A 15585-nucleotide genomic window follows, 5' to 3' on the forward strand; every position below is an offset into this window, starting at 1 on the left:
GAGGTATTTCTGACACCTGCACGTGGGGACTTTCACCACTGGGAAAAAATATACTAAGTTTAATTATCCTAGGTTAGGCTTATTAAAGTTATTATGTACTGTGTGCGTTTATGCCTAGGGTTAGGAATTACTGGGCGTTAGGGTTAGGGCTTGGAAAAAAAACACCCCCTCTCTAAAGTACTGGATCCGGTAGTGCTAGTTGCAAAAAAGATCATATTTTTAATTATCATTTATTAAGTAAGTCAATAGGTATTACACATAGACTACTAATTTCAGTTCGAAATATTAAGCATCTGTCAACACCTCTCTATTAGTCTCAAATTAAATAAACATCCACACACACACACAAAAGATTAAACAGTAATACATTTTAGTTCGTACTACATTAAACATGGATCATAATGCTGTTGTAAACTTAAAATCAGTAGGTGAGCAATAGTTTTTATTTTTAGAAGCCTTTAAAAAAGCTATACTAATTAAATCATTAAATATAATAATTAAAATAAATTAAATAGTTTTTATTTTTAAAAGACTTTAAACAAGCTATACTAATTATGAATGCTTTACATGACAGTATATTCTAATAATGAATACAACAATTATAATCTTACGACCCAATTATTATATTATCTTTCAAACGAGTTATTGCTGCATAAACTATTTTTAAAAACATTTGCTAAATTGTTTTAAGAAAAAAAGTTTTGAAACTTTGACATCTAAAAGTTTCAAGCTACATAAAAGTCTATAAGGTTGATCATGTTGAAGAAAAAAAGTGACTAAGTTGAATGTGTTGAAAGTTAAAATCAAAATGAAATCTTAAATTGAAAAGAACATATGGAAAGTAGCTAGCTAGCTAAAAAAAATCTTGAAATTTTGATCAACATGTCATTGAGATAGTTGCTATGATGCAAGATTATAAATTTAAATGTTTCTCTATATCTGTTAGGCTAACTTCTCATAGTTTGATAGGTGAGATTGTTATAACAACACATTAAATATTTTTCAGCACACAAAGAGAGTTCCGATTTTCAGTTTATCAAATTAGCTTACAGAGTTTTAAGATTTTCAAAGGAAGTAAAATATCATTGAACTAATGTAGATTTATATGTCTAAAAATCTAAGTAATTTTTTGGATTGCATGTATTTTATTATTATTACTTTTACTATTATTAATGTACAATACACTTATATAAGAGTCTATAAATAAATATGTCATTCAATATTATAACGGAAAATATGAATCTTATATAGAATATAGTTTGCGCAGAGTAGTTATTGCTATATTATAATAATATTATATAATTATATTATATTATATAACGTAATCATTTTCTCTTTTGAAGTAACGTCTGTATTATATAAGATAAGATATTCGCGTCATATTGTTAACTCATTTAAGTGTAACTTATTTTAAAGTTTTAGTAAACCATTGCATGCTAATTTATATGTACAGCAAAATATTGAAATATAATTTTATTTATAGTAATGTATACTTTTAAATCTACAAATCCCTCACATTTTGACACATATTAAATTTATATTTTTGTTATGAAGTTTTGAAAATGCACATTTTTTGTGCGTAACTTTTACCTCCCTTTTTGATATGCAAAAGCGAAAAAATGCAACAGTAAATTAGTAAATAGATTGATAACAGTTTTTGACAATTTTGAAACAAAAATGTGCTTGTTCTCTGTGTGCAAATTAATGTTTCTAATGTGTTTTATTTCATAGAGTATTATAGTTTTTCTTTAAATGTCCTTCAAACACGGGTTCGGAAGGCAAAAAGTAAATCGAAAATAAAAAGCGAGTTTTTAAAAATGATTAACTTTCTTAATATTCAACACATAAGCGTGCATTCGGTATCCTAGGTCTTAGAATCACGAGTTATATCAAAATAAATAACAAAATAAAAAGCTATGTGAACATATTGAAAAATCGGTTATATATATATATATATATATCTGCCCCGTCTCAAGATTAAGCCAAAACCAGTGACTCACTTGGGCGCATCCATTGCCTTTCGAGACAAAAGGAGCCATATATATATATATATATATAAGGCTTGCCTTTTAGTGGGAATGCAGTATTTCCCGTTGCTGAGCAACCACAGCAGCGACCTACATATTTTGCCACATCCAGGGCAAGCATAACCATTGTCCGCCCGTGGTCAATTTAGATGTTTTCGGCGTATGCGTCTGTACTATTCATCGGATTTTCCTTTGGTCTCAAATATGTTTCCCGCGGCCTTTGTAAGTGACCTCCAGCTGTCTCGTTCTGAAAGCGTTGAAGTGGGGCACCTCTATTACGTCAACGACCTTTTAGCTCACAAAAACAAAAAAAAACTTCCTACATACGTTCGTCCCCTACGACATATGGGCCCTGCCCAACGTAACTGTCGGACCATAAGAATTCCCTGTATACTGTCCATAGGGCAAAGACAAGTGTGCTATCAATTGTAATGTTAAATGATTAATGACAAGCATTTACACTGGCAACACGAATAATATAAAATCATTATTTAAACAGTAATTATTATTAGTACTAATTAAAAAAAAATACAACTTCTAAAATGATAAATATTTATTATTTATATAATATTGTTGTTACTATTCTCCTACGCACTGCTAGTCCTATTCTGGAATATGTACTAAACGGGGTAAGGCTATGTTGTTTTCATAGGGAGAAGTGTCCTTCCGCCAAAAAAGCAACAAGAAAGGAATTAGTGAATCTGGCTTGCTGTGATAAGTGGAAAGAGACGTATTTGGTCTCAATGCTAGTTTGGATTGCTGTCGCCGTGAACTTACAACGACACTTGAATGTGTATGTGTGTGTGTGTGTGTGTGTTTTCTGTTTAGGGGTGCCTGAAAACATGGGTTGGAAGGGCATGCGAATCCAGGAAACCGACTCGATGTGGTGAAAGTGAACCCAATGCATGTAAATGGATGCATTTGTTTGTTTTGACCATTCATCATCTTGCCTTGTAGTTTGTTGAGTTCCCTCCCTTAAATGTGCACAATTAGTTAAATGTGGACCTAAAGCTATTACAACGATACGTGTTTTAATAAGCAGTCGTTTGTTATTGAAACTTTAATCCTTTAACAAGTCAAAGTAGGTGCATAAGTTTTCGCATTTTTGCCGTGAGTTGTAAGAATCTATTCGCTGAGGAGTCTTTCATTCAATTTGTCGCCTTAGTAATACTATTTTCTGTTCTAATGTTTTGTGTACTATAGATTTACTAACTAAATATTGCAATTAAATTCATAAAACCATTAAAATCATTACAGTTAATGCATATTTCGAAGAGTTATTGAGTGTTATTATAACCTGTTTTTTTATATAAATGTGGTATATAAATCTACTTTACCGTTCATTAATTAGTTTCTTATAGTATGGTTGAATGGTATTTTGTTTGTAACCAAACTAGATGATGTCTGTATCAGATGTTAATATGTAGGGTCTAACTGGGCTAGCATGGTTACATGTATGAATTTTAAAATGACATGCCTGAGCTTTATGTGTATTGCATTTCGGTAAAACTGAATTGAAAAGTTGAGGCTGGGTGGAAATATTCATAGATAGAACTTTTTTAAAGAAAAATAACACAAACATTGATACATCAGTCAAGTTTAAACAGAGAACATTTCTGATAAAAAGAATTCATTATAAATTGCAAAAATGTATTATTATTCTATTAAAAAATTATATATTTTACTTTCGATCTTTAAAGGTCAAGTTAAAAAAAATCATCTCTTTTTTTAAAACATTTTAACAATGATTTATTAACTCTTATTAGATAAATTAGTTTTGAAAGAGATTCTTTAATGAAAATTGCAAAACTTAGCAACATATTTGAAAAAAAAATATTTTTTTACACAAATCGCCAAAATGTATGGAAAAAATAATAAAAAAATATAATTCTCAAGTCTTTAATTAAAATAAACAAGTACAAGCTTGATGTTTTTGACACTGCGTTCGATGATGCTTTAACGATATCTTTATTGAAGTAAACGTTTTCTGGGTTTCCATTATATAAGCTAAAAAAGTGAAATAAAACAAACCTTAAAAAATAAACATAAGATATGCTACAAAGTGTCACTATATCTACTCATAAACTTATAGCCTATAAATTTGTCTAGAATACCATAGTGTATATATATATATATTTATATATATATATATATATATATATATATATATATATATATATATATATATATATATATATATATATAATATAGCAAAGCATCATTGCTGACGTACTTTAAATGTAAAATTACTCTGTTGATATCACGGTAATATGAGTTTAACAAATCGTTTATTAACAGTTGGCATTTGAAATTAAGGTTAGTAGAACATTTATTGTAAGACTCGACTGTGGCCTATTTTCTACTAATGTTAGTACTCTATTATTGCAGAAATAAAATTTACATAAATAAAATATAATGCACAAGATAAGGTAGAGTAAAGGGTGATATAGATAAAGCTTAACTTTGAATTTAAAAAAAAAAAGTGAAAAATAAATGCATTAGTGTCAGTTTGATATTGCTTGTAATAAAGTAAAATCAATTTTATTTAGTGTTTGAAAAAAAAATATTTTTTTTACAAAATACTTTACCTGCTTACTGAAAAAAAGTGTTGTTGCTTTCATTAATTATATCTTAAACTTAGCAGGACTCCTGCAACCACTTTGTGGAGGGTTGTTATTCTCTCTACGATGTGTGTCACTTGAATCTAATAACAAATACAAATATATGTATTTAAAAATAATACTTGACCATATATTACACAAGAGTCCAAATGTGACTTATCTTTTGCCCTAAAAAAATATTTATAGTGATTTTTGTACTGATAATTATTTTAGTTATTATATGTAGAAGCTTTAACGTTGAAACGATCATGTTAATATGATATACAATTTACAGAATGTAGGTTTTTAACCCACCATACAGAGGCGTCACTGGTTTAGTCTCAAACATTGCGTTGTCACCCCTTCCAATTCAATTCCCTTCCTCACCGTTATCTGAACAGGTTTCTTTTGTTATAATATAAGATAAAAGTGGTATAACGTTGTGTTTAAACATTTAAACTTATACTACCATCTGGTTGTCTCTAGATATGTTTGGACATATATCTAGAGATTTTATTATAATTTTCTTTTCCGAGATGTCATCTTTTGCCAATTTTTTTTTTTTTCAACTTGGTTTTTATCCCCAAAATGGTTTCACCCGGTGCGACCGCAACCTTCGCATCCCCAAGTGACGCTACTGTTCCCAGATACGTACCTCTCCCCAACAATGTCGATTATTATATTGGAGAAGACGGGCTAAGGTTTTTTTTATTAAATTAGCCCGCAAAAAATAGCCGGTTTCACATGCTAACGGCATAGTGCACTATTACCCACTACTTTATAGGTATAGACCATATCTCTAGAATATAAAATGTCTATCTATCTATCTATCTATCTATCTATCTATCTATCTATCTATCTATCTATCTATCTATCTATCTATCTATCTATCTATCTATCTATCTATCTATATTTCATCTATATCTATATCTATATCTTTCTATCTATCTATCTATCTATATCTATATTTTCATGTATATCTATATCTATATCTTTCTATCTATCTATCTATCTAATCTATCTAGAGAACAGATCTAGAAAATAGAATATATCTAGAATCTAGAGCTAGACCTAGAATCACATTCACTTCTTAATGGTATACTATTGTTTACTGTTAGATAGCTAGTTTAGTGAGTTGGGTTGCGCCCTTTGTTAGACCGACAGTGAACATACATTTTATAGTGACGACATAGACTTTGGGTTAGAGATTAGAATAGACTTGTATTATTCAGTTACTGCTAGACTCTTGAGGGGTAAACATCGCTGTTAGTTAGGGACTAGACTGTGGCCCATTCTGTATTAAACATTGTTTGAAGTTCACCTTGAGTCAACTTGGTCATTTGAGTCTTTGTTCCTGTTGGTACCTGTTTATTCTTGTGACGGATTAGCATGCTCCAAGAGCTCGCGATTGTAATACATCATACAAGGTACTCATGCACGTAGTATAATTAAATAATGTTAGAAATACTTCTAGAAGTACATCTGAGTTACACATGCATCCGTTACATTACATTATAAATAAATCTGCATTTCTAAACTGTAAGAAGATATACTATTTTCTTAAAAAATTATAGATGTTAATTTTTTTTCAAATTGTTTAATACGTTTAAATCTAATTCAAAATCTACGTCTGGCCTCTATTAAGTATAATTTAGATTGTTGTGAAGTGTATCATGAAGATATGTCATCAAAACTACGCGCTATTAAAGTATTTCTTTTTTTTTAAACTTTAAATTAAAACAAAATTCGTATTAAAATTATTTTTAAAAACAACATTTGATTCAGTAATCTATTTCATGAGTTAGTTAATGAATGGAAAATCTATCTTATAATGATCTATAGATACCTTTTTCATTGTGACCTTAGATGCAATTTTTTTTGTTACCAATGCGCGAATGTGTGAATGAAGCTTAATTTATTAATGTAGAAGTCTGTGACCTTTTTAAAAGACGTACCTCCCCTGAAATTTCCATTTAAAAGTAGTGTAGTATTTTTAAAACTCTGCTTGCAGATAATTTAAAAAATTAGATGGTTTACTTTCGGAAAAAAAAATAGCCGTTGCATCAGAACTTTGAATGATCTAAAATATCATGATGTCCGATTTTCATTTTCTCTTCTAGTTTCTGAGATCTAAACGGGACGGACGGATAGACAGGCCACACCAAAAAAGTAGTGTCTTTCCCATTTCGCTAAAAATATTTGGGACCAGCTGGTATTACACGTCAATAGCCCAAATGCGATGGTGGATTGATGGTGTGGAGGCAGCTCTACAACAGCTTCGAGCGTGGAGACAATATGCTCAGGAGAAATCTGAATGGAGGGATGTGCTAAATGTGTAGCGCCACTGGGATGGATGGATACCATTCATATAATGTGATTGTCGCTGACCTCTAATGCAATGTTAAAATGAGCTTATATCTTTACTTCAACTTCAGGTTCATATTCATACAATTAATGGGTTACAGTACCAACACTTTGGTTTAAAGTTTTGCGGGTAAAATTAATACATATTTTGTAATGTTACGATGGAAATATAAAATAATTGTATAGCAAAGAAAGAAAAATACGCATATTCAGCTTTGCATTTAAAGCAAAGTCAATTAAATAGTAACAAATATTTTATTTCTACTTTGTAGAATGAATTCCCCTAAAGATTAACACTTTAACATGGATTTTATTTTTTGAAATAACATAAATTTTAATGTTTCCTTTTCAGACTTTGCGATCTATTGGTCAGATGATGTAAAGGTAATCTGTTTCTATTGCCCGCGTTTAAATAAATTGTCAAATGGCCAGCACGACGAATCACCTTCATTTTTCCTCAAGTAATATCAGTTACCTATTATAGCTTGGTGGACTAAGGATCACGAAATTAAAAATGCTATTCATCGAAAGGAATCGAATCCAGGGCCCTAGCAAGCCAAGCGCTGTACCCCTTAGCCACTGTGCCTTCTAGCAGTCAAGTACGGAAATATATTTTCCCATTACTAAAGCATTGGCAATAAATTGTGATACAATCAAAGAAAGTCTACCTGTAACATTCGTACAGTTTACATAGCCCACATTGAGTCTCTTGGGTTGGCTTGATTTAATGATATCTGTTTTTACTTCTCCAGAAGAATCATATGTAATACCTAAGAGATTAAGATTATCATTTAAATATTTATCTATACAAAATTAAAAAAAAAAAGAAAAGAACTTTTAGTGATTTAAATAGCAACATACATTACATTAAAAATAAAAATAAAAATATATACATGTTTATCTTAGAAAGCTGTTACTCATTGTCACAAAAAGGTTTTAGATATACATACCTGAAAAAAAAACCTGAATAAAATATGTAAATACTATAAATTGATACAATGTAACGGCTGGTCGTGACATAGGGAATATATGTATGCAGTGTTTTTACAAAACTACAATGAATACAATGTATAAGCATGATAAGCATTATTACTAAAAATGTACAAACATATCAGGCAATTTAATAGAATATCATAATAATATTATACTTTTATAATGACAACAAAAATCAAAACTATTTATAGAAAAGTTGGACAAGTTTATTTTTGCTGGGTCAAAATTTTGTTGATACGGACAAGAAAGAGCGTGTTTTTATAGGGCTTTGTGTGTGTGTGTGTGTTTGATAAACTAAGTAAATTATAATCTATATTTGGTTGTGATTCTTTTTATACTTTAGTTTTGTTAAGCATATAATTGCCTTTAATTATGTAGTGATAGACTACAGGATTAAGCGTTGGTACCTCCTATTTCCTGCATAACCGAACAGAGGCAAAATTTCGCTAGTAGAAAATGAAGAACAAGCAATACATCTTGTAAAGAAATATGGTGAACACTTAGAGAAGTGAAAATAACATTTTGTATTTGGCAAAATATGGTCATGCTTTCAAACGACGAAAGACTATTACCAAGACTGTTAAGTTTTGGTCTAGGTAACATTAGAGAATAAATCTCAGTGTTGTCAATTTCTGTTGTTACTGAAAATAAAATTCTTATTATTAACTAAACATGAAGATTTATTGTTTAAAGACTGTCTAACATTATTTGTGTAATTGTAGGCTAGTAGACACTAATAAACACTTTCTTGTCTGTGTAAATGCTAACTTAATTTATGTTCTTTCGGCCCAGTATATAGATGGACTTTAATTACCTCCCTCCCCGTTAATGAGCACATTCTTTTGACATGTCAGCAATGTGGGTTACTGGGTTACAATGACGTTACGGGCCAGACAAAACAATAACATTTACTAACACAATTTTGATGTTTTGTTAGTGTAGTTTTTTTGTTTTTTTTTTCGTCGGACTGAGCTTATTACAACTATAACGTCGCCTGTTGTTATCCGTGCCATTCTCACGCCCATTTCTAAGGCTATGACGTAGTAATCTTTATTTCTGAAGGACGTATGGAGCTTAAAAACATTAAACCAGTACCAAATTTAAACATTTTCTGAGAAAAAAAATAATTTTGGGTTTGTGATAGCAATTTATGAATAAGATTGTTTATAATGCAGAACATAAATCTTATTCATGTTACCTATAATAAAACAATGCTCAAGAGGTTTGATGCTTTTTAGTCTGACCACTTGAGCCGTTTATATCAAAAGTCTCATACTTATAAAGCTATTTTCTAGAAAACTTTTCAATACTTCTCTTTAACGCGACTCTCTTACATAGGAACGATAAATTTTTGTTTCATAGTTTTGTCGATATTTTTAAAGGAAGTAATACATGCCCACTAAAAGACATCTTGTTTAACGTGAAGTCGTTTTTACGACTTTCAAGCCCATTTTAAGAGTGCATTTGCATCTCAACTACATTGGCGCAAGGCTCTGAATTTATTCCCGTGGGGAAGCTTTTGGCGTTCTTCCAGACACCCACCTCTTTACTTCTTTCTTTGTAAAAGGGGGAGGTGTCGCAAGTATAATTTTGAGAAGCGCGGGGTAGGGCAAAAAACCGGATCTTGAAAATAAAATGTAAACAAAGAGCATATTACTTTGAAAGCTTAAGTGTAAAAATTCAAAGTCTTACTACTTAAAGAAAATGCTAATCATGAGAAATTCCTCATTTCTAAGTAATATGTAAAGCAACACGGACAAGTAAAATATCTAGGCGGATGTGTTAAGGCCAAATGATAAGATACAAATCTTAAAAACCTATGTGTTTCAAATTTTAGTTTTGATGAATGCTGGGATTTGAAACTTCTAGGTTTTTAGAATATGAGTTCAACTGTCATATCACCAGGGAGGTTTAGGCGTTGAATAGTTGTGAAGGCCACCTGGCATACTAATTGACTGTTGGCAATAAACACACGAGCTTTACTTTATCTGAACCAATCGATCGAAAAATGTAAATGCATTTTTTAAATAAAATAAAAACATAATTTTCTATACGGTTCATATGCTGATGTAACTAGTTTAAATACACATTTTAAAATGTCTTTAATGACACTTTAGGCTGAAAAATGTAAAATGTTATTCTTAGCTCAAATAACATCTGATTGATTCACTGATTGATCGACCTAAAGTTCTCTTGAACTGTAATACGGATCCGCAAGTCATTTCGTAATTTTATCACAAAGAGGATCACTAAGAACCGGTTTTTACAGTTCCGCATCTTGACGACTGCTAATAACGAAAATAAGCAATCTTTCTATCAAACTTTTGTATTTTATTTCCCCAAAAAGTAGCAGTCTATACATAAAGCATAAAAATAAAATTACACAAATTTGAATTTTAAAGCAATCTTTTTTTTTTTATTTTTTAAAGGTCTAATTACGTCATTTTCGCTTCATTTTGGACGCGGTCTAAATAAAAAAATAAAAAAATCCGAATAGCATAAATAAAATGATCTAGTCCTCTTTTTTTCTTTTTTGACGATAGAGAGAGAGAGCTAAGTACGTTCTAAAAAAGACTGTAAAAGTTTATTCTGATAATGTTAAAAAGATAAATCTGGATATATATATATATATAAGTGGGAAGAGTGGTCGAAAGGCTAAGTGCGCTTGAACTTGCCTTAGCCCCCTTCCTAGAAGGGGGCTCGAGGTTCGACACCCGACAGAGTTGTGTTTACTGAGCGCCTACAGGCAGCACTGAAAACCAACTCCTAGATACCCCCTCCCCCCCACTGGTCCACAAATGAGATTGGACCAAAGCGCTCTGAGCATGCTATAAGCATATACATTGATATTGTGTTATGATATGTATTTAGAGTAATTGTGTGTATTAATCTCGAGACAAAAAGAGTAGAGAAAACTAGACAGGAAATACGACATGTTAAGGGACGCTAAATTTTGCTAAATTTAAAAGGGGGCAAATAAACGATTACAATTAATAAAACGTAATTAATATATATTTTTCTTTAGAGAACAAAAACCCAAGATAAACTTAGAAAGGGATATGGAAATGTGGCATTTAGTTGGGGCTTTCACATTTAACTAAAGTAACATCTTTAGTTAAATCATTAAATTTAGAAAGCCTTCATGATAGAATACACAAAAGTAAAGTAGCTATTATACATAATCTTCGAATACAAAAACAAAATAAAATAAAATACTTAGATAGACACAAATATAAATGGAATAAATAGAATGTGTCCTGTGCCCTAAATTTTAAAAAAAATGTGTTACATGATCGCACAGAAACTCATTGGTTCGAAAAGTGTAAATTTAAGCTCTTTTTTCGCTGTTTGCATCTATTCAAGTCTATTTACATCGATAACTTTACTTAAATGCTCAAACTTTTATTCCAAAACCAATGTTGAGGATTTTCCTATTGATCAGGAGAAATATTATAAAACATAATTATACAACTTTTTAAATTTGATGTTAAGTATGTATTTTCTTTACACAGGGACGCAAGGAAAGCTGATCACTGAATATTTTCTGAATCCCATCTATTTCCTTGCGTGATATTTGAATGGGAAACATACAAAGCACAGAAATTAAATAAAGTGGATCATGTCCCATGATACTATAAATTTCACATAGCAATATAGTTATCACTAAAATTAGTACGTTAAACACTAGACTATGTGTGTGCTATTTAGTTACAGAGGAGTTTCATTTGTTTGAATGGGGTTCAGGATGTACTAAGTGGTGTGCTTTTGTATGATAAGTAAGTTCTTAGTAAGACAATGGCTTATAAGTGAATACCTCTAAAACAAATATATTAAGTTCGAGCCCACTAGATTAACGGGGGTTAGGAGAATGCTGCACAATTCGCAATTAATATAAAGTGTTTTCCTGCTACTTATAAAGTGTGAGAGACATATGACTGTAAAGGGCTTAACTGTCGAATTATCTTCCTTGTGGTAAGCAAACATTTTTGTTGATGGCCTGTTTTAGTCATTACAAACACATGAACAATTCGAACGAGAAATTCGACGATCCCATAAAAGAAATGTGCCTAAGCTGTTATCTTACACTAAAATCGTAATAACAATAATATAAACGTCTTCATTAAAAGAACTTTAAAACCATCTTTCCTAGCAGACGAATCTCGTGAAAAAAGAAAGCAATGTTCCACTTAGAAAATGAAATGACTTTACTTTGTTAACAATATTTTTGTTTTAACATAATAATGTAGTAATGTTGCGTTCGCATGTACTCAAATGTGAATTTTTAAATTACAACGTAAAAAAGACTGCCTTCACGTCTCGTTTGCTAGCCTACCAGTTTAAGAAACGCCGTATTAAGAGCTCAGTAAATATAATGTGAGTTTTAGTGGAAACAAAAACTGCAATTAAAACACTCAAGTATTCCATTTCCTGCTAAATTGGATTTTTTCCCCAAGCTATAAGGCGATGCAGGATGTACAAAATGTAAGTCTTGAAAGTATTTGTTTTGAAAATGCTGAAATTGTCTTCAATTTTGAAATTGATTCAAACAATGCAAGTCTTGTTTTCACAGCTCTCCAATTAGTCCAATAGAGAAAATGACATTGTCGAACAACTATGTCCAGCTTTATTTAAGTGTACGTTATAGAAACTTCATTAACTTAAAACAGTGTTTTACCAAACTTTTGACATTATATGTACTATTTCGATATTTTTTGTAAAGTTGACTACTCCTTCCCCCCTCCAAATGGATTAAATTTAGCAACAATCAAAATATTTTTGGTGCATACAAAAAGTAATAGTTAAACATAATAAAAAGGTTACTAATAATACATTAAAAACTATAAATCTCTTACGTAAAATATTCAACTATTTGGTTTATCTTCTTTACTACTATCGCTAACGATCATCACTAAAAACAACAACAACATGATTTCACGTTAAAAAAGAGGAGTGTTAACGGAATAAAAATATTCTCTAACAATTTCTAAATCTCTAGAATCTAGTCTCAAAATGTTGAGTAACATTCGTTTAGAATTTACATAACTTTAAAACAAAATAATAATTTTAAAATATGATATTTCATTCTATTCAATTAACTGAACAAAATCAGAATAGTAAATGAGATGCAACGATTACCCCCTTCAAACTATAGCCATACCCCTAGGGGTACGCATACCCAACTTTGGGAAACACTGACTTAGAAGAATATTGCGGAATATCACTAAAAAGATTTGTCATTAAAGAAACACCAAAACGTTTATTTTATAATATGTGTTAAAATAAAAAAAATATGATAAATAAGTCATACTTACCCTTGTTGGCTCGTAAGTGTGAATGTACTGTAGACAAGAAAAGCAATCAATAATGTTTTTTTTTTCTTTTGTGTTAGTTTTCAATCTATATATCCAATTAACGAAAACTATTCGTTTTAAGTAAATGATTAAGCAATACTTCACTTGACAGCGGGACTTATTGTTTTGATTCAAATTAAGATGTGAACATATCTAGTTTAAGATTAAAAAGTGTCTTAGTCTATTTTCGTGATAAAATCAGTTTGACAATGTTTAAGCAATAAAATTTGATCTGCCGCAAGACATCTTTTGTAAATGCAAAATATAGAACATTTAAAAAAAAATAGAATGCCTGCCTTATATAAACGCTTACAACTTTTTCCTCCTCAACATACTGTCACTAAAATCTTCCGTTTATAACACTACAGGTGAGGGAACCAAACCTTAACTACTAGACAGTATTGCACAACAGCACTTACAAAACAGCCTGAACAGACAAAGCATTCGACAATAAAATCAGGCTTATGCGCTCCCTGGACATGGCCACATTCTTATATGTAAGCAAATCTTAAACGCTAACGGCAGATCTCGAGAAGAGGATCATAGAAATGGAACTAAGATGCTACAGAAAGATTCTAGGTGTCAAGTACAAAGACCGCATCACGAATAAAGAGATTAATAACAGGATCAATATTGCAATTGGACCCCTCGATGGCCTGCTAACCAATGTCAAAAAACGTAAACTGAAACTCTGTGGTCACATCACAAGGACCTCACAAAAAACTTCCTTCAGAGAACAGTACCAGTAAGAACGTGAAGAGAAAGACAGAGAAAGTGATGAGAAGACAACATCTAAGAATGGACATGCCAATCTTTGAACGAAGTTCTATCCAAGGCAAAGGACATAGAGAAATGGAGAATAACGGTTGACAGATCTTTTGTGATGCCCCAATGGTTCAACAGACTAAAGTATAATTTAAGGTGAAGGTGAATATAATTATATTTTTAGTCTCATTATCCTTTGTAGAACTACCTAGAATTTATAACTTGTTTAAAATTTTTGTAGCTGTCATATTATTTTAAATATTTATATATTTAGTCCAACCCTATTCAAAAGATTGTATTTACTAAAAATATATTAGCTTCTAGTCCGTAGATGAAGTGCAGTATTTCACATAGCAACATAGACCCAGTTTATGTATATCTATTTTGTCCTACTGACGCATATAAAGCTTAAGAACTCAAGATTTACATATAATATGTAGCAAAACAAGTAAAAGACAAAAACAAAATTGTTTCTATTAATAGACATTAAACAACTTTAGACAAAAAATATAACAATTTTATTGGCCTTATAAATTAATGAAAGGTAGATTTAAAAAACAAAGAAAAACCCCGCCTCATTCAAAAAAGATTACTGTTTAGCGAATATATAGTGTTACTAGACATAAAATTCCCCCCCCCCCCCCCAAAAAAAAAAAAAAAAAATATCCCTTTAACTTTAGACTTTGGAGACGGAGCGTAAAATGTTTCTTGTCATTAATTTATTATTAATACTGAAACGAATGCAGAAATAAACGAAGATGTATATAATTCGTTCAAGATGAAATATTTTCTTGATTTTTTAGGAAAATTTAAATGTATCGCCTTTTTTAATTGAAGAAATAGAATGGTCAAATTAAAGTTTTTCCAGTGTGGGCAATGAGCTAGTAAATATTTTTACATCGATAATCAGTAATTTTCAATTTTCTAGGAAGATTGAAGAGATGTTTTGGGATCAGTGTCCAGGCTTTTGAGCCCACGCGGAAGATTCCAGGTGGCATAAAGGAATGAGTTAATAAGAGGTTTTGTACGTAACTATATATAAATATAAAAATATAAATATATATATGGAGAAATGGTGTAAATAATAAAAAAAACCAAATCAAATAAAAGACTGTAAACAAAGCTAAACACTAAAGCAGCACAAATTGTATATAAAACTAAAAATACAAAAATATTTCAGTAGACATCGCTTACCTCTCTTTCTTTTGATGATTAGGAAAAGAACAATGATCGAAATAGTGATTAATAGTAGAACAACACAAGATAATATCACGAGGAAGGTAAAGTCAGTATCTATCGAACAATAAAATCGAGTTCAATACTAAAGTATAAAAAGTTATAAATTTGCAATGGTAACATTAAAACATTTATATCTATAATTTTTATATGCAATACTAAATGTATAAAATAAATAATATTTAGTGTGTAAACGAAAAAAAAAAGTGATATCAGATGCTACTGACAAACGGGAGGGATACACTAGAA

At 30.6% G+C, this 15585-nt stretch overlaps 1 protein-coding gene across 7 annotated transcripts in view; it reads right to left on the minus strand.

The window, feature by feature from the left end:
• Positions 1 to 216: 216 nt before the first annotated feature.
• The window catches only part of LOC106053398 (uncharacterized), a 55440-nt gene continuing 40071 nt past the window's right edge, over positions 217 to 15585 (minus strand). For 3 of the 7 annotated variants that reach the window (XM_056009908.1, XM_056009913.1, XM_056009915.1), the window contains 6 exons: positions 15295 to 15393; positions 13297 to 13323; positions 8557 to 8625; positions 7660 to 7761; positions 4624 to 4731; positions 217 to 4034 (listed from right to left, as the gene is read on the minus strand). In XM_056009908.1, the coding sequence (XP_055865883.1) occupies positions 4652 to 4731; positions 7660 to 7761; positions 8557 to 8625; positions 13297 to 13323; positions 15295 to 15393 (377 nt within the window). In that variant the 3' untranslated portion in view covers positions 217 to 4034; positions 4624 to 4651. Of the gene's footprint in view, positions 4035 to 4615; positions 4732 to 7659; positions 7762 to 8556; positions 8626 to 13296; positions 13324 to 15294; positions 15394 to 15585 lie in introns of all 7 variants that reach the window. The other 4 variants (XM_056009909.1, XM_056009912.1, XM_056009910.1 and 1 more) reach the window with 4 other exon arrangements.

The sequence above is a fragment of the Biomphalaria glabrata genome, chromosome 14, assembly GCF_947242115.1.
Source record: "Biomphalaria glabrata chromosome 14, xgBioGlab47.1, whole genome shotgun sequence".
Taxonomy (NCBI): Eukaryota; Metazoa; Mollusca; class Gastropoda; family Planorbidae; genus Biomphalaria; species Biomphalaria glabrata.